The 21061-nt window shown below is 36.6% G+C and overlaps 1 protein-coding gene across 1 annotated transcript in view; it reads left to right on the top strand.

Annotated features, from left to right (window-relative positions):
- The first annotated feature begins 5567 nt into the window (after positions 1–5567).
- The window catches only part of PYGO1 (pygopus family PHD finger 1), a 30841-nt gene continuing 15347 nt past the window's right edge, over positions 5568–21061 (top strand). Inside the window, exon 1 of the mRNA XM_031955248.1 lies at positions 5568–6118. Coding sequence (XP_031811108.1) covers positions 6070–6118 — 49 coding nt within the window. The 5' untranslated portion in view covers positions 5568–6069. The remainder of the gene's footprint in view (positions 6119–21061) is intronic.

The following is a 21061-nucleotide window of genomic DNA, read 5'->3' as shown; positions in this document are numbered from 1 at the left end:
AGAATCTTATTATTCTGCCAGTCACATAGGTTCACATCAAATAACATCAAATCAGTGGCCTTCTCTCCATCTATACAGGATCCACCATAGTTCAGCTAGGTAGCACAGTGAATATAGCTCTAGGCCTTGTGTCGGGAAGACCTGAATTTAAATCTGGCCTCAGACCCTGGCTGTGTGGCCCTGGACAAATCATTTAACCCCATTTATCTCAGTTTCTTTATCTGTAAAATGTCCTAGAGAAGGAAATGGCAAAAATACTGGCATACTTTTGCCAACAAAACCCCAAGTGGGATCACAAAGAGTCAGACACTAGTGAAAAACAACTCAATGACAATAATAGTTTTCTAATTTATCTCTCTGCTTCTAGTCTCTCCCCTCTTCCACAGTCTCCACCCAATTGCTAAATTGATATTCCCAAACTACAACTCCAGCTAGTTAAAAAACTTCATTGGTTCTCTATTGCTCCTAGGATAAAAGGCAAACTCTTCAGTCTGCCATCTAAATTCCTTCACAATCTGGTTCCCATCTGTCTTTCCAACTTATTTTCATACCATTGCCCTTCCAGCCATCTTCATTCTAATCAAAATGGCCTGCTAACTCATCTTTCTATGCCTTTGTGCAAATAGTTTCCCAAATGGTTCCCTATGTCTGGAATGAATTCTCCCCTTATTCCCACATCAGAGAATCCCTAGATCCCCTTGGAATATAGTTCAAATGCCATCTCCTATATGAGGTATTTCCTGATCTACAAAGTTATTAGCTCTTGCTTTCAAAAATATTTTTATATGCTTTGTAGTTACTTGTTCGTGTGTTATATCTCCCACCCCCAGTTGAATATGAACTGCTTGAAGGCAGGGATTGTTTCATTTTTATGTTCATGTTTTAAGCTTTCAGCACAATACTTAGAACATAGTGAATATGTAATAGATGAATTTGAAATCTTCTATCTCCACTTTCAATTTCTTTTCACTGCCTCTTAACAAAATTGTCTATGAATTTGAAAAACTGTTCTCAAAAGAAGAATTATTGTAAACTATTATTAACCACATGAAAACATGCTCCAGATCACTAATAATAAGAGAATATAAATGGAAACAACTCATATTTGACTTTACATTGAGCAATTTGGTAAACATAACAATAGATGAGCAATGCTGGGAAGGACTACAGAAAGAAAGGCACATTAAATGCATTGTTGTGAGGACAATGAGTGAGTCCAAACATTTTGGAAAACAATTTGGAAAAAAAAAGTTTGTATCCTTTGACCTAGAGATTTCACTACTAGACATCTATCCCAAAGAAGTCAAAAACAAAACAAAAATAACAAATAACAAAATATTCATAGCGGCACCTTTTGTAGAAAAGAACTAAAAACAAAATAGATGCTCAACAATATGGGGAAAAACATAAGAAAAAAATGAAGGATTCAAAAAAGCATTAATAGACTTATATGAATAGATGTAAAGTGGAGTAAAAACAATGAAAATAATTCAATATATGTTTTAAAAATTAACAAGCATTTTTTTCTTTCCTACCCCTCTCTAAAAGGAAAAACAAAATCATTGCAAAAGCATAGTTAAGCAAAACAAATTTCCACAGTAACATGTAAATATATTTAGTCTATTACCTTTTTGTCAGGAAGTGGGTAATACAGTTTATCATTGGTCCTCCAGAAATGAATTTGAACACCACTTTGATTAGACTGTGATAATAGGCTTTTAATTGGTCTCTCTGCTTTTTAGCCTCTTCCTTATATAATTTAACATTACATAGCTGCTACCAAAATTTCTTCTCAGGCATAGAGTTATATCCTTCTTCTGCTCAAAATTCCCAGTGTTTCCTAATTTCAGTGTCTTCCCAATATAAAATCCTAGGTATGACATTTTTAAATTTAAAATTTTTTTTTCATTAACTAAAATCTACCTTTTCACTATCCCTCCCTGTTACTATTGGAAAAGAAAGCACATATGTCAGATAGAAAGAACCTCTGCATTTGCTGTATTCAGAAACTTTATGTCTTGATCTATATATGCTGAGTCTATTACTTACTTCTCAGGAGGTGGATTGTAAACTTAATTATGAGTCCTCTGGTATCATGGTTAATTATTTTGTTAATTACAATACCTAAGATTTTCAAAGTTGTTCTTACATTGTTGTTATTATATTAATTGTTCTCCTGGTTCTGCTCACTTCACCATTTGTATGAGTTCATACAAATCTACTCAGGTTTCTCTGAAACTATCCACTTCCATATTTCTTACAGCACAATTTGGCAAGACATTTAAAGTTTTCCATAATCTGACTCCCTCTTAGTTTTCCAACCCTATTGCACTATTATCATGAACTCAATATTCTAGACAAACTATTCTATTAGCCAAACTTAAAACTTACTTCTTCATTTATCACCTCTATGTATTTGCAGAATTATCTATGCCAAAAACATACCTTCTCCTTATCTGCTTCTCAGAATCCTTTTCTTTCAAGGATTGACTCAGTTGACACCTCCTCTGGAAAACATTCCCTGATTGCTCCCCAGGTTATTTTTTTTACCCTCCCCCAATTTTTCTTTGACTATATTTGTTTGTGTACATTTTGTATCCCTGTAGTAGAATATAACTTTGTTAAAAGCATGGAATTACTGTTTCATTTTTTTCTTTTCTGGTGCTTAGGATAGTTCCTTTTACATAGTTGGAACTTAAGGATTCTGTGGACCTGAAAAGAACTTATTAGAAAGTACATGGACTTTAGTGAATCACAAGTTTAATGCGTTAGTGTGCTGTGGCAGCAAAAAAAAAAAAAAAGACACGAATAGTAGGAACTGTGGACACCTTCAATAAAAGCAGGTTGAGGAGAATGATTGTTTTGTATTCTGCCTCAGTCAGACCTGTAATATTGTGTCCATTTCTGGGTATCACATTTTTAGAGAAGCATTAACAAAGGTAAAATATATTCAGACAAGGATTATTATAGGATGATTTGGGACCTCAGAACAATGCCAAAAGGGGACTGAGAGATTGAAAAGAACATTTTAGGAATATATGATTGATAGCTATCTTCAAATGTGTGAAGGAATGTCATATGGAAAGGAATTATTAAACTTTTACTACTTGCCTAAACTAGTTGCTTAAACTACACCTATATCTAAAGGTTTGGGTGCAAATTTTGACAGACTATTAAAGGAAAACTACCAAACAGTTAAATCAGTCCAAAAGCACAATGTAATGCTTAGGTAGTTAGTAACTTCTCTATAGTTAGAAGTCTTCAAATGGTGCCTAGAAGATCCCTTATTGAGGGTGTTGATAAATATAAAATTGGTGTAAGGGTTAGGCTAGGTTCCTCTGAGGTTCCTTCCATTCATGATTTTGTATTATCAAAAACTCAAGGTCATTATTGAATGTCTCTAAGACCTTTATGGGACCTATTTTATTTTTTTCTCTCCTTATTTTCTACCTTGCTCCCTCTATCTACTCATTCTAATGTCAATTCCCATTCATTCCCTAAAATATGTCATTTTATGAAGTGCTTTGGATTATTTGACTCGTAAGACTACCTAACTTCCAATCAATCTCATTGTTCCTGAAATACTACTTCTCTAGACTTTTCAAAAAAAAAAAATTAAAGAAGTGACAACTATGCCGGGGCCTACCTCCTCCTTTGAAAGAACAGAACTTCCATGACTCTATACCCACAAATATACCAATTTTAAGTAGTTAAAAAAAAAAAGATATTTTGATTACTTATATATTGGATGGATTGTTAGGCTCTATTAGTTTGTTATTCTTTTTGTGTTGATCTGAATGTCTGTCACCTGTAAAAGAGGCTATCAAGAGCTGGGAACTGTCCAATTAAATTCATATATTCATTCAATATTAATTCATTGCCTATTATGTGTTAAGGCATTGAAAGGGACATAGAAAAGAAGACATAATCCTTTGTCCTGAAGTTTACCAAGTACACAATTATACATGGTAGTATATTAATCACATGCTGTCAAGAGTGTGGTACAATGTAGTGCCAGGCTTCTGAAGAGACCCTCAGAGATTCTTCTTGTTGGCAGGATCCGAGAAGGTGTCATGAAAAAGGAAGCATTTGCACTGTGCCTTTAAGGATAAGATAGTTGTGGGGAGGGAGGGGGGAAGAGCCCCTTAAAGGAAGGGATTCCAGTAGGCAGAGTTGCTTATGCAAAAGATGGGGAAAGTACTGGTTATATTTGGAGAACAGTGAGTAGGGTTAATGTAAAGGAATAGTGTAAAATAAGGCTGGAAAAGGTAGATTGGGACCAGAGCAAGGAGGTGTTTGGATTTAATTGGATATAGGAGAGGCATAAAAGATTTTGAATTGGAGTGCTTTAAAGATAGCCCATATAAAAACAGGTGACGAAAAGGTGATATTTTGATAATTACCAAAAAGTAGATTATACTGAGAATAACTTCAATTCATGGAGGCACACATACTCTTAACGACAAAGATAGCTATATTTCTTGATGCATGAATTGAGCATTGAGCTCTGAAGCTCAAATTGATACTGCACAGAGGTGAAGTTGGAGGTGGAAGCAGGGTTACTTACTTGGGAGACTTACCCATCCCGATTCTCACGTTCTGCCTGTGTCATAAAACCGGGTTGGTTTTATTTTTAATGTTTTAGATTTTCATAGAAAGACACAGCCAAAACTGCCCGTTGAGGCACATCAGATTAAGTGTAACAGCCATAGTGTTTCTGTGACTCTCAGGCATCTCAAGAGACACAAAAACCCACTTCGGTGACAGCTGGTGAAGTTTCCTCGGACCCTGATTTCATTCTCAGGTCCCTGTGCCCTAAGCTAGCATAACGAACTCCTTTTCCTCCACCTCAGAAGTTTTCCGCAGCCAGTTCCTAGGAATACACCCTCTAATTCCCCCCCCAACACACACCAAGAAAGCCCCTGCGTAGAGGGGGTGAGCGTTCCTCCAGTGGCTGTGCCCAGTCACTGACTCAGCCTGGCTAGCTGGCGGCAGGCTCCCGGGGCTGGGCGGGCAGAGGAGGGTGGCACCGCAGCTGGCGCTGGGGCTGCAGAAGCCGAGCGCCCGGGCAGCGCGGGTCGCGATCCCGAAGCGGGCCCGCACCCTGGGGGCGGCGGCATCTGCTACGGGGCGAGGGGGCATCGGACCTCGGGAGCCCAGACCTGCCCTAAGCCGGGGTGGGAAGTAGGGCGGGGGCAGGGCATGTGGGGGCGTGCGCGTGTATGCGCGCGCGGGGAAGGGTGAGTGCGTGTGTATGTGTGCGGTGTGCGGCGGAGCAGCCACAGCCACACGTCCTCCCCCGTGCGTTTGGGCAGAGGCAGAGGAGCGCGCGCCCGGCGGCGGCGGGAGGGCCCGCTGCGCGGTGTGGGGGCTGGGACGACACTGAACGTGAAGCGCGGGGAGAGGCGGCGGCAGCGGGGGGGAGGGGCGGCGACGACGAGGAGATGAGGGAGCGGGGCCCCCTCCCCCTGCCCCTGCAGCCCATCCCCGTGCGGGGCTGAGGAGCGAGGGCAGGGGAAGCCGTGGGGCTGGGCCACGTCCCTCGCCCGGCCCGGAGCGGGCGGCTTTTGTGTCTGGATGCAGCCCTGGAGCGGGGTGCAGGGCTTTCCTCAGAGGGCGCTGTGTGAGGGAGGGAGTGTGTGTCTGAGGGGGAGCGTGTGTGCGTGTCTGTGCTAGAGTCGACCCCGGGCCCGGACCTCCCGCCTCCCGCTGTCAGCAGCTCCTGCGGCTCCAGGCGCGGCGGCGGCGGCAGAGGCAGCGGGCTCGGCCCCCGCACATGCCGCCGGCCCCCGACGGGGGCTGCCCCCAGGCCGCGGTCCTCCTCGCCCTCCCTAATCGCCGACCCCCCGCGGGCCAGGCCGCCCCTAGGCCCGGTCCCTCTGCCAAACTTTGCAAAGTCGGGCCCGCGTCCCCCTCGCCCTTGGTCGTTCCCGGGTTCGGCGGCGGCGACAGCCCCGAGAGCAGCAGCAGCCCCAGCGGCGGCGGCGAGAGAAGGAGGCGGCGGCGGCAGCAGCATCAAAGAAACGCGATTCCCGCTGCCTGGGGGGGAGTCATGCTTTGCAGTCTGTAATGTCAGCAGAACAGGAGAAGGATCCCATTGCGCTGAAGAGAGTTCGAGGTAACTAGCCGGGGAAGGTGGGTGAAGGGGAGAGTGAGTGGACGGTGGGCAAGAGGAGATGGGTGGGTGGGTGAGGGTGAGGGGCGGGGGCGGGGAGGCGTTCCGGGGGCGCAGTCCGGGGCCTAACTCTGCAGAGCCCGCCTGGCCCCAGCGCGATCCGAGCTTTGCCTTGACCGACTCCCTCCCGGTCCCTGCTTGCAACCCCACGGATGCCCGAGGCGCGACGTGCTCCCTGCAGGGATTTTGTGTGGGGAGCAAGCCGTTGAAGTCGCCTCCAGCATCTCCATCTCGTCTTCCCCCTCCGTAGTCCTCTCTTGTCTCCCGCAGTGCTGCCAGCTCTCGATCTTCACCAGAGTTACCTGCCCAGGAAGGACCCGTGTGGTAGAGACCAGGAGTGATTTTTCCAAAAGTTAGTTTGCCTGCCCGAGACACTTTGGGAAGGAGATTTGTAGGGCCTTCACCATTAACGATAACAAGCCAGAAACTTCGTTTCCTTAACGGTTAAGAATTTATATCCCAAATAAGCTAACGTTCACAGCGCTTGCAAACCATAAAGCGCTTTGCTAGTGCTGATTATAAATTTAATAGGCAGTTACCCAGTAGCGTTCACAGTACGACACAATCCCGTTTTATGAATTAATTTTTGCTTTATTTTTACTTGTAAACAATGAAAGATCTTTTAGGATGAGAGTTTTTTTTCCTGCTGTTGCCTCATTGTTTCGGAAACAAGAAGGTATGCTCTACTAACATGGATTAAGAATGATCAGTTCTCACATAGGAATTAGGAGAAGTTTACTTAGATCTTTTTCTCATTTTTAGGCACAACAAATCAAGTTAGCAAGCACATATTTATTAAAGTTCCTACTTTGCATCCGTACTGTATCCTTTCACATAAACTCCCAGGATATAAAGAAATACAAAAACCCATCCCTACTTTCAAGAGGCTTACAATCTAATGGGGAAGACAACATGGATGCTATTATGTATAAACAATATTTATTCAGGATAGTTTAGAGCTAACCCAAGAGGGAAAGTAATTAGGTTAAGGAGTACCTAGAAACAATTTGTGCAGAAGATGGAACTTTTAGTTTAGACTTAAAGATTTATTACATAAAATTTTTAAAAAAAGTTTCTTGGAAACAATATCTAAACAAATTAAGAAAAACATTTTTTTTTCCAATTAATGAGTAGTAAATAATTTCTCTATGGACAAAAGTAACGTAGAAATCAGTCTTTACATCCCTCTATCTTCTGCTGTTGGGGCAGCACAGAAAAAAGGCACCAGGAAACATCTAGTTAAAGAATTGATTATTTATTTAAGATGATATTTTAAAAGTAAAGTCTGATATGCAGAACAAGTCCTTAGTGTGTAGAAGATCCTTAAAAGAGGTCAATGGAGCTAGTCTATGTCAAACTCAAATACAAATAAATCCCTTTGGCATTTTGCCCATTAAAACCACAAATTAAAATTGTCTATATTCTATTGCATTTTAATTTAATTTGTTAAACATTTTCCAATTATGTTTTTATCAGATTTAGACTGTGGGTGGCTAGATGGGTGAGAGTTTGACACCTCTGCTTTAGGCCAATCACTTTATTTTACAAAGAAGGAAATTGAGGCCCAGAGAAAGCTCACAAACTGATTCAATGCTCTTTCAAAAGTCATCTGAGAAATTTAATTGTTGTTCAATTATTCATTGGTGAAGATTTGCCATCTTGTCTTCTTTATGCTTGTGTTTATGACTTGCCAAGACCCCTTAAGGAATAGATTTTCTTAGGTACAATTATTCCCTTGATATTTTGCCACATTTGTTATTGCAAATTGGTCTTTGGGGATGGAAACAACTATCAGTTTTATGCTTTTGACCTCAGTCATTGAAATTATGTCTCTAAGTATTAATCTAGGTAAAAATAACTATATTTTAGCCTTGTTTAAGGGATATAGCTTTTTGTACATTTTATTTAAACTGATGATGCTTTCAAACCTGTTTACTCTGTCTTTAGTTGGCAGTGCCTTACAATACATTCATGTGGCTTAAGGATACACTTTGCTTAATAAGTATAAATGAATATATATATAAAAGAAAAGTTGTGATAAATAATTTTGTAATAACTGGTTTACTGATTTGAGAGTTATTAAAGGCACCAACATATTTATGGGGCATCTTTGTAACAAAATTCTGCAGAACTTTGCTATTTCAAAATTCACTATTCTAAAGATACCATTACATTAGACCCAAGGCTTCTTAAAATTTTTTCACTTGCAACCCCTTTTCACCCAAGATATTTTTACATGACCCTAGGTATATAGGTTTATCAAATAAGTTTGCAAATCAAACATTTATTGATAATAAATATAATTTCATGGCACCCACATTCAGTTATGTGATTCCACATGAGGTCATGATCCCACAGTTTAAGAAGCTTTGCATTAGACTGTTATCTAGTGATACATTCTTTCTCGAGTTTCCAAAAATAGGAAAATCTCTCGAATAGTAAGTATATACTACATTGATAATAAAGAGGCAAAGGATAAATGAAATTCCATACACATATAACTTTTGCTTCCAAAATGGGAAGGTTTGGGATTAATTAGTAATTTATCCAGATGAATTAAGGAGAATGAATTTAGAAACTTTTTCAACTAGTCTTGGTATCTTTACTCAAGTATCCCAATTTTAATGATACCCTGAATATTCAAGGATTAGTCTAGTTAAATATTCAGAGGCTCATCACTGTTTGATGAATTCTTTGCAATTGATGAATTTGGCAAATACCCAAGTATTGCCAGCATCCTAGGACAAATTGAAGAATGTCAGTGTCTTCAGACACTGACCCTCTTCAGGTCTTTATGCCTTCTATTTGTCCTGTTTTCCCATCCATTCAGGTCTGCCTTGCAGTTTGAGGAATCTAGATTCCTTCAGAGATTAATTTATACTAAACTGTGAGTGGGATTTAACTCTTGAAGGAAGATTTAGCATTTTAAGAGAAAGTTGTTTACCTAATTGAATTTCTAATTGGTAGTATGAATGTAGAAGCTCACTGACTGCTCTGAAGTCCTCAAGCTACTCCACTTGGTTTCTCAAAAAGTTACAGTAATACTTCTATTAATCAAAAAAAGTCTTCCAACGAAGATTTTTTTTTTTCAGGGAGAATGGAAACCCTCTACTGCAACAGAATATCAAACTGATCTGTCTTGTGATGATCTTTTTTAAAACTTTAAATAAAAATGTTTAAAAAATTGTTTTTAAATTTTAAGTTCCAAATTTTATTTGTCCCTTCTTCCCTCCATGATAGGGTAAGCAATCAGATATAAATTATACATGTACAATATAAAACATTTTCATATTAGTCATTTTTATAAGAGTATTCAAATAAAAGGGGAAAAATAAAAGAAAATTTAAAAAATAGCATGCTTCCATCTGTATTCAATTAATATCAGCTTTTTCTCTAGAGGTGAATAGTCCTCTGGAATTTTCTTGGATGATTGTATTGCTGAGAATAGCTGAGTTATTCACAGTTCTTCATCCAATAATATTGCTGCTGCTGTGAACAATGTTCTCCTGATTCTATTCTCTTCACTATGAATCTTTTAATGATCTTAAAGAGCTACCATAGTATATTTAGAGGTTTAGTAACTTGCCTTAGGTCACAGTGAGATCCTTGATTTAGGCTCTGTTCTTGTGACTCTGAATCTTGCACTCTTCATTGCCCTTTTCATTATTACATCCTTTTAATTCCATACAAGGGAACTGAAACTTAAAGAAATAAAACAACTTGTCAAAAATCACACAAATTAAGTTAGATAGTAGCAATAGAGTTGGGTCTCTTGACTCTTGGTTTAATCCTTTTTTTTTTTTTTCTGACTTTAGTATCTTCAAATACTTCAGTATCACAAATAAAAATAGCAGACATTTAAATAGCTGTTGTATGCCAGGAAGTGGTAGATAGATACTAGAAATAAAAAGAATTTTTTAAAATGACATAACTACTCTCCTCGAAAAGCTTATATACTACTGGGGAATAAAGTGTATACTTAGGTAAGTATAATATGGTGTAAAAACAGTCTGGATAAAGGAGATCTCCAGGGCAGTTGTTCCAGGAAAATTTAAAAGAAGAGAATATTTTTAGGTGGGTGAATCAGGGAAGTTTATGTAGGAGATCACATCTGACTTGAACTTTAAATGAAAACTCAGCAAGTATTTATTAAACAGCTACTACTTGCTGAGCACTTTGCTAGAGTCTGAGGATACATAAATAAAATGTCCTCAGGAAGCTCAGTTACAGGAATATAACAAGAACCCAGATAAAGAACCCAATAAAATTTATACAAAGTGAATTTGTGGGAAAGAAGGACTAATATTGAAGAGCAGATAGAAGAGGTATCATACACGATACTTTAGTTGGCAATTAAGCTGAGCTTTGAAGGAATATAAGAATTCTAAAGGGGAAAAGTGAGGAGGAAGTGCTTTGCAAGGAAGGAAGAAAATCTATTTGAATATACATAAAGACGTGTTGTTCAGGAAACTAGTAGTTCAATTAGTCTGAAACATAAATACATGAAGGGAAATATTGTGATATAAATCTGGCAAAATGGTTTTGTAGCAAGATCATGGAGAGTCATGCTAAGGAGTTTATATTTTGGCCCATTTGCCCTAGGGAGCCATTGAAGTAAGTGCTTTAAAAAGATTATTTTGGTATAGAAAAATGAATTGGGAAGACCAGAAATTAGAGGGAAAGAAATTAGTGAGGAAGTTAATACAATAATTGGAGAGAGCCTGAAAAGAATAGTGACTGAAATGTGAGTAATGAGGAAGAGATTTCATGGGGGAATAATGAGTGGGACTGGGTAACCTATCACTGGTTGGATGTGGGGAGGGAAGGATATAGGAGACACAAGAGAGAACAGGCACTGAAGTTAGAAAGTTTATGGGGGAGCAAGGGAGGGAGAAGGGGGAGAGAGTATGATGCTGCTCTAAACATACCTTAAGGATGTTTGGAAGAGTGAATTTGAGGGGGAAGATGAATTCATATTCAATGGGAGGTTCCAGCAGAACATCTAAGTAGAGATGTCTAGCAGACAAGAGATATGGGACTAGACTTAAGCGGAGAGATTATACAAGATTATAAATCATCTGTATATACATGAGAATATAGTGAGAAAAGAGGAAACGGTCTAGGATAGTTAGGAAGAAGATGGCAATCTGGCTAAGAAAGTAAGAATAGGTGGGAAGTAAAACAGGTGAAAGTAGTTTTGTAAAAGCTAAAGAAGGAGATGGTCAACATTGTGTCAAAAACAGTAGAAAGATTTAGTAGGCTGAGGACTGAGAAAAGACCATTGGATTGAGTGTATAAAGGATCATTAGCAATTTCAGTAGAGTGGATGAGGTTGGACATTAGATGATGGGTGGTTAGGAAGTAGAGGGAGAAATATTTGAAAAATATTCTTTCTAGGAGTTTTTAATAGCCAAAAAGAGAAAAAAAAGGGGGTAGGAAGGAGAGAAAGAGAGGAGGAGGAAGGGAGGAGAGAGAGAGATAAGAACATAGTTTGAGAGGATGGCAATTTCAAGGGGAGGGTTTGTAGGGAGGAATTGTTTTTTAAAGAATGGTGGCTCTAAAATGTTTTAAGAAAAAGAAAAAAATTCATAGACCAATAGAATCTAATGGTCAAATATAGAAAGAGTTGGTTGATGAAGTTAGGCTTTTGAAATATCATTGATCATGGATATAAAAATCATCTAATCAAAATTCATCATTGTAACTGATGAAACTAAGGCCCAGTGAGATTAAATGTCTTAACCAAAGTCACACATGTAGCAAGTGGAAGAGCTCCCAGGATTTTAACTTAGATCATTTTTGCTAAAGCCAGTGAGTTCTCTTGATGCTATACCATACTGCCACCAGGACAGTAGGGCATGGAATCAAGAATTAGCCTCAACAAGGAAGAGACCTGCTTTTTGAGATTAGTTAAAAATATTTTATGATTTAAAATATATCTAAATTCTTAGTAAAATAATATTGAATGTCAGACAACTAAATATGTATTTGGGAGTATGACAGAAGAATGAGTACATCAATATAAGAACAGAGAAAACTGTGGAAGCAAGGACTTCTCTATGGATTTGTGCTACAGATAGGGAGATTTCAGGTCCTAAAAGTCAGTGACAAAGAAATTTCATTAGAAATAGAACATAAGGATATCTCAGCACTTTCTTGGAAGTAAGCCTTTTTAGTCCCCCCTTTTCACTTCCCATTTTCTACCTTTGGTTATCCTAGGAAAACAAGAAGGAGGAAAAGAATATAAAAACTGTGATTTGGGGGGCTTCCCTGCTTTCCCAAAAGAAAGGTTTGACACTTGCCTGAAATTCCCTTAGTTAGAAATAAATCCTTTGAGTTCACATTTAGAAATTAAAAATCTAAAATATTCTTTGAAGTAGTCCATTAATAAATCATTCACACTAAAAGATATTTAATTCAATACAATGGGTGTAAATGACTGATAGTTGAATCTTTTTGATTTTCCTAGTGGATAGGAGCAAGAAAGTACTGAGTAGGTAATAATAGATAGGAATGGTTATCACCGTTAAGGAGGAAAGGGGATAAGGCAGCTAGAGATGTTGGAGATTTTTTTTGATAAAACAAACTTAGCCATGATTTATAGTCTTATAGAGTTTCCTACAGCACTGAGAAGTAAATTATCTTCCTAAGGAAGCTTAGTTGACATGTGTCAGGAGCTTGTCTTTCTGTTTCTAAGGCTGATCCTCTATCCAATATACCAGATTGCCTCTTAGCATAAACTTTCCTCCCCATAGTTACAGAAGATAAACAACTCAAATTTAACAATTCTAATGAGCAGCTCTATGTACATTCAGTTATGTGAGAGGATAAATAGAAGCTGTGTCTGGAGGTATTTTTGTGACTAACTGAAGCTCTGTTTTTACATGATTTATGAAGATTTAAATTTTTTTTCTCAACTACTTAGTTATAAAGGAAGTTCACTCCCAAGGGATTTGTTAATTGAAGTATTTATTATATATCGCACATGTGCACCATCCCCATATCCTTTCTTCACCTTTTTAAGTGAAGTAGTTCTGAATCCCGTGGGATGCAGTAAAGATAAAGAATCATTATTTGGAGAAAGAGGTGAATTGGCATTTGGAAGCATAAATATTCAAAATCTGAAATCAAAAGCTGGAAGTGCTTCTTAAAAAAAAAAATTCATCCAGTGTATACAGTGAGCTAAGTATTGAAGACACTGTCTTTTACTTATATTTTTAAAAAGAAAGGCAGCTTTTAATTGTAAAGGCATTTTATTAGATATTTGTCAGATAGTCAATTTAGTTTAATTCATTTCCATGTTTTTAAAGAACTTATCATATGCAGAGCACATTGCTGTTCATAGAGTTCCTGCTTTCATTATGCTTATAATCTATTAGATAGATAGGAATTTAAAATTTAAAAAAAAAATGTTACTGAGTAGTCCATAAGACAGTAAAAAGCAGTGAAATGTGAAGTTTCTTAGAGAATAAATTCATACCAGTTAGGGAGATCAAGGAAAGCTTCCTGGAGAAGCTGGCATTTAAGCTAGGCTTTCAAAGATGGATAGAAATTAAAAGGCAATAGGAGCAGCTAGATAGCACAGTGGATAGAGCACCAGCCCTGAAGTCAAGAGGACCTGAGTTCAAATTTGAGTCAGACACTTAACACTTCCTAGCTGTGTGACCCTGGGCAATCACTTAACCCTAGTTGCGGCAGCAAAAAATAATAATAATAATAATAATAATAATTAAGTAGTTAATTAAAAGGCAAAAATAGGAAATGACGGAGGACAATCTAGATAGGAAACTATATGCATAAAGGAACATTGACTGGAAAGTATAGGATTTATATGGGGGCTGACATATAGAATGCATAAAAGGAATTAGAGTGAGATAAAGTGAGTAGAGGTCCTTGAATGCTAAGCAGTTTAGTTTCTATAATGTGTTATGTTCATATATTAATTCACAAAACAAGCCCATGATAAAGTTTACTATTGTTAAGCATGTGTTTTGTGTGAGGACACAAAAAGCAAGCAGTTTGGTTCATACTTGAGTGAATCGTTGGAAGTAAGATTAGGAACTATATTTCTTTACTATTAATCCTAATCCTATGATCAGCTATCATAAAAAAAAAAAAGTATTTACTTAGTGCTATGTGGTACTGTATCAGTTATAAAATATTTTATAGTATACTATGTAAGTATTATGTATGAGATTAAAACATATAGAACTGAATATCAAAGTTGCAAGAGTACTCAGAAATCATCTAGCCCAGTCTTCTACTTGGATATAATCTCTTCTGTTACATAATAGACATGATCACTCAATTTTGCTTAAAAAATCTCAAGTGAGAAATAAATCAATATTTTTTCTATTTATAAAACATCTTATACCTATGATATATAGAAATACTTTAATGGACCTATGATATATTGCATATACAATATGTATACATGTATTTATAAATTCTATATTAAAATTATTACATATTAACTATATTATTAATTATTGATGTGACATTATATACAATGTATTATATGCATGCTATATTATATTATATTATATTGTAACCTGTTCATACTATCTTGTTTGTGACCTTGCATCTTCTAACATTTATCTAATATCAAGTATAATGCTATCCAGTCTTTGGGCATTGAATAAATATTGGTTTTTAATATGGCTGAGCACAGTTTCAATTTCTACTTTGATACAATATTATGAATGTGGCCCTGAATACTCTAAAATAAATAGAGTGTAATTATGTTCTGTTAGGTCCTGCAAAGGTGGAAATATTTTCAGTATGGACCAGGCTTTGTCTGCCTTTCCCGAAGTAGCTTTACTAATTGCAACAAAGCTTATCACCTGAAGATTGACTAGCATGATAAAATTTTTTGACCTTGGCAATTCATGAAATACATAAAAGTGCATGCAATTGTCTTCTACTTAAGTAGTGATGATAGGGGAATGGTGAGTAAAAGAGGATCTTAGGAATACCAAAGTTATAAGGCTCTTTAGTAAAATTGATTGGTATTTTGTGTGCTATCACACTACTGAAGAAATATGTCAATACAGACATTCTCACTATAGAATGAAAACATAAGATTTAAAGAGCTTGCAACTAAGAGAAAAGACCACTCTCAGCCAAATGAAAGAATAACTTACCAGAAGAGGCAAATAAAGGAATTTGTGGGAATGATTTCTTGTTGCAGCCAAAGATAACAGGAAATACTTCATGGTACATGTAGTTTTAGAGCTAGTATGGTACAGTAAACAGAATATAGAACTTGAGTTTATATTCAGCCTTTAACCCTTGCTACTACCCTTGTATGGGCAAGTCCCTCAATTTTCTCATTTGTAAAACAAGGGTAACATTAGTTTATAAGTACCTATTCCTGAGAATTATTGTAAAGATCAAGTATAACAAGGTATGTAAAGACTTTGTAAACCTTAAAGTCTTATATAAATGTTAGCTATTTTCTTTCTTGGAAGTTTTGTAATGAAAGTAAAGAAAGTTTATGCACCAAGACCTACTCTGGAGTATAAGGAAGTAGAAAAGGTCTATGAAGAAGTTAGCAAAATTCTCCAAATTAAGTTTGATTATATGTGACTTTGTAAATGTGATACTTGTGACTTTAGTATAAATAGGCACATAAGGAACTAATGGTGAAAACTAAGTTGGAAAATATTCAGATTCAAGGAAGGAGAAAGGCTAAAGACTTCTAGTCTACTCAGAAACTTTTTAAAAGTAGAAAGTCCAAAAGAGGTGAATGTGGCAAATCAAATAATAACAAGAGATTCTAACACAGGAGATAAATAAAGTTTTGGCACTGCAGGTAGATCCAGGGAGAAATAGTACAATTGTGAGTACTTTTGTGCCACAAAGTGATGGTCTCTGGTCCCTATTCCCCTAGCTTCCATTTACCATTGATCCTATTCGCTTCCCTTCTCCTAGTCTAATTTTTTTTAATAAGGGAGAAAGAATACTGCAAACTGCAGGAACATCAGTTCTGGAGCACTGTAGAAAGGCAGTATGGTACTGAAGAAAGAAAACTTATCTCTTTTCCCCACCCCATTCCCCCATTTCCTACCTGGAGCAAAGCCCTAGCCTCTCATCTATGATGACAAGTATAAAACAATAGGGTAAGAAATGTAAATGACTTCCTTTGGCTATTATTACTACATTTTCAGCTATCTATTATGAACATTGTCCCAGGAAGGGATTTGGGGCTTCAAATAACACCACTGCCTAGCCAGCAACTTTTGGAATCTTTGAATCAAGGCTCTAGGCTGGCAGCATCTCACTTAAAACAGACAGGATTTTCTAGTTTCTTATGAGCAGTCCTCAAAGCAGAAAGGGATATTTAAGAAAAACTTGAAGATATATGGGTTTCAGGGACATTTTCAACTCAATACAAGTATATAAATCTATCATAAATGACTTCTGTAAATTGAAAATATAATTCTTAGCAAAAATCTAAAATTTTATATATATAGTCAAGGACACATGATGGACTAAGATTAAAAATCAGTACTTTTCATTGAGTTCTCTTGAAGTAATTTGGTTGAAGACATAACTTATCAGTTAAGAAAAACAAGCAAAGGAAAGGGAAGATTTAGAGGCAGCTAGGTGGTGCGATAGAGCACCAGCCCTGAAGTCAAGACAACCTGAGTTCAAATCTGGCCTCAGACACTTAATACTGCCTAATTGTGTGACCCTGAGCAAGTCACTTAACCCCAATTGCCTCAGCAAAAAAAAAGAAAAGAAAAGGTAAGATATGTGGCTGAGTCTGACCAACTGTCAGAAAGAAAAAAGGATAGAGAAGGGGAGACCTGCTGTTGAGTCACTATTCTACTCACCAAGAAACTGTTAGCTGGAGAACAGAAGAGGTAGCCCATAATGGCTGAGGTGTCTGCAATAAGAAAAGAACCAGAGAGAGAGGTAGGGCTGTAGGCACAACATTAGACTCAAGGGAAATATGATTTCTTTTCTGTTGACAGAAAACTGCCTTCTTAAGTTCACGACATGACCCATTGCTGTATCTTTTCTAAGACTGATTGCTTTTGCTAAAGCTATACTTGTCTGTTCCATGATTATGATAGCTCTTTTCCACATAGCTGAAAGACCCAGGTGGAGGAACCATCTGGTACCTTATTTTATAGATGGATAAATGGAGACTAGAAATTGAGGGACTCTTCCAAGGTCATATGAGGAGCAGAACCAAATTTGAGCTACATGTTTATTACTGATATATTAAGCATTCTAGCACAGAATAGAGCAGTGATAATGGAAATTTCAGGATACACTGTACATAGCCATCTGTCTCATGTGCTGTTCAGAGCAAAGGTCAGAGTCATTGTTGAATGCTTTAATTGAACTGTTAGTTACATAAGACTTACCTGCCTTTACATGCCATGCAATCCACCAGTATTTCCATAAATCTTTCATGGAGGCCCCATGCACGAAAGGCCTTTGTCACACTTAAAAAAAAGTGTTGAGTGTATTTTGGCTTTCCATTTGTTCAAAATGAACATGAAATTAGAAGAAAAAATAAAAATGAGAAAACTATTTGCAATTAAAGAGAATTCAACATGCTTTATTTCAAAAGGCTTTTGTTTTCTATCTGAAAATGAGAAAATAAAGATACAATGTTTATTGTTGTTTCTTAGAGAAGTTTAATACAAAATAGACAAAAAAAGTCTAGACATCATCTTAGCTTTTCTTTGCCAAACAGATCAAAGGGCAATGCCCATTTAGAATATAAGCTCATTTGTAAAACATCACTAAGGAAGATGATAAAAGATTAAGAAAAGTATTTATAAAAGAGCAAAAATCAGTTAAGGAAACAGTAAACCTTTAGAGAGCTAGCTTGAATGTGAGATCTAATAAATCAAATGTTCCCCCAAAGCAATTATGGATGAAAACATAAGAACTACAAATAGACGTGAAATGCAAAAAATCTGTAGGTACTTTTAATAGATACTTGTTGACTTGACTTTTTATAGTAATCTGTTCTCATCTGGTAAAACCACTACATTTAAAGGCAGTCTCCCTTTATTCATTGTACAATGGATAATAGCAATTTAAAGGTGATTAGGCAATAATGATTGAACCTCACAAATACATACTATATTAGAGATATCTTAGTTTTAAAAATATTTGAGAATCAATTCTCAATATATAACAAATAAGGAAGATTCCAAAAGGATAGAAAAGTCATAAATGATGCTTTGTTGTGCCTCCTCCAAGCATCAGAAAACATTAGAAACATCCAGCTAATGTGCTTACTTTCTCATCTCTAAAAAAAACTTTATGAAATGAGCTCATAAAGAGGGCTCCCTTGATGAAAACCTGAAAAGCACAGAGGTAGACTTTTTTGTAGGCCTTTTTCTAAAGTAGAGCACATTTTTAGAGTCACACACTTCAGAGTTGTAGCCAATATAAGAACCCCACTGCTTGTTCATTCTAAGAAAGAATATGACTAGGTAGAACAAAATTTAGCCATACTTAGACAGGAATTTCCTCCCAAGTATATATAAAGTACATATAAATTATATAAGGTTCCTTGACAAGCATAAATGACAACTTTTTTTCATTTATTTGCCACTGAATTAATAATATTATATGAACTGGTGTGTGTGTGTATGTGTGTGTGTGTGTGTGTTACAGGCTCTGGAATTATTCCTTCAATAATTCTTTCAACAGCAATGGCAAACATAATCTCTATAGCTACTATAATTCCCCTCAGAATTCTAATTGGTCGTGGTTGTCTAATGCTATAGCTCATTGGTTTTCAAAGAGTGATCTTGGGACTTTTGAGAGTTCACAAGGTTAAAATGATTTTTACAATATAATACTAAAAGTCGTCTTTTTTTCCCCAACTACCTCTGTGTGTAGCCAAATTTGTTTCATATATTTCAAACAAAACATTATAACAAACCAAATATAGAATGCATATACGACAATCCACTCTTCTATAAAAATAGACATTAAAGAGATTTGCCAAAATATTTAAAATAGTGCCATTCTTCTCACTGTTTTATTTTTCTTTTGGAAAATGTTTTCACAAAATATATTATTTATGTTAGCATTTAATATATTTATTATCACAAGTGAATTAATATTTTTACATTTCATTTTAATTTCATGTGGTGAATATCAGCAGATAAAATCCATATAAATAAGAGCTATTTAGAATCTTTCATAATTTTAAAGATTATAAAGGTGTTCTTCTATAGCTATTGTTGTAGCTCATAAGTCTACCTTTTTCTTCTTCTTCTCATCCCCTCTCCCATCCCCATTATTTTACTGATGTGTGTGTGTGTGTGTGTGTGTGTGTGTGTGTGTGTGTGTGTGTATGTGTATGAGAAAGAGAGAGAGAGAGAGAGAGAGAGAGAGAGAGAGAGAGAGAGAGAGAGAGAGAGAGAGAGATCTGGGGAATGTGGGCCTAAAGAGAAATATATCATAGGACATGTAACAAAAAAGTTTCTCTTGTTGGCTGTCCTTTTCTCTCCTTAGTCCTTAGGCATGCTATAATTTTTTTTGTTTGGCTCCGTTTAAAGCCTTGAATCTGTCTTTCCTCATTTTACTCCATCTGTCTATTCTGATTTTGCTTCCTTATGTAGACAGTACTGCCAAGCCACTACTGTCCTGGATTCTGATGAAAAAGTCTAAATCTTGTGACTCTTTATAATGCCTAAGTCCTCCTTTGATCAAGGTATTTGGGAGAAGAAATTGGAGTGAAAAAATGCTCTCTTTCCTTCCACTAGGAGATATTTTTCTCAGGGTTCTGAGGTTGCTTCCATCAAGCATCTTGAATCCTCAGTTCCAACTAGTTTTCTGGTTTTATACAAGCCCCAAAGGGCATGGCCAAGTTCTTCAACCAATCTTAACATACTTCCTGTTGCTCCTAATTAAAATGCCTAGATTGGACATGTCTAAACCTTGTTAACACATAGTTTACACTTCTAATTGATTCAGTTGAGATTTGCTTTTACTTGATAAAGGTAGTGGAGCATACTAGCTTGCCAGTTACCTTAAATGGAATAGGGGTAATTTGTTTGACTCAGTCACTTCCATATATGTCCATGAACTGACAATCCTTTAAAAATTTTTCATATGAATAGCTAAGTTTTCCAAATGCTCATTAACAAGTGATATTGTATTTATTGGTACAATTAACACAGTCTCATTAATAAAATCTATATTATTATGAGAGATTGTTTCATCCATACTAGAAAAAAAAAAGTTGATAGAAAATATATCAATGAGATTATGACACGAAACTATATAATTATCCTTCAACATAAGCTTCTTGTCCAATTATTACAGATGAAGCTTTGGTTTAATTCTGAATTGAATCATAGAAATAATTGGGGCTACATGACCTTTAGGACTGCACTGTGCTTTGAATGATCTCAAACCTGTTTGGTATCACAAAAACATGCTTCTTTTTCTAAAATTTCTAATGGTACTTTGTTTTTCCAATTACATATAAAGACTATTTTAACATTGATTTTTTTTTAAATAAAATTTTGAACTCCAAATTTTTTCTGTCCCTTATCCCCTTTCCTCCCAAAATGGTAAGCAGTTTAATATTGGTTATATATGTACAATCATGTAAAACATTTCCACATTAGTTATGTTGTGAGAAAAGAAATAGAACAGAAGGGGAAAAAAACCATGGAAAAATGAAAATAATATGCCTTCATTTGCATTCAGACTTCATCAGTTCTTTCTCTGGATGTAGATAGAATTTTCTTTGATGAGTTTTTTGAAATTGTCAAACAAGATAACAATGTTGCTGTTACTGTGTACAATGTGTATAATGTGTATAATGTTCTGGTTCTGCTCATTTTACTTTGTATCAGTTTGTGTTTTTCTGAAATCTGCTGGCCCATCTTTTCT

The sequence above is a fragment of the Sarcophilus harrisii genome, chromosome 2, assembly GCF_902635505.1.
Source record: "Sarcophilus harrisii chromosome 2, mSarHar1.11, whole genome shotgun sequence".
Taxonomy (NCBI): Eukaryota; Metazoa; Chordata; class Mammalia; order Dasyuromorphia; family Dasyuridae; genus Sarcophilus; species Sarcophilus harrisii.
The sequence above is the reverse complement of the archived record's forward strand: the minus strand, read 5'-3'. Positions and strand labels throughout refer to the sequence as shown.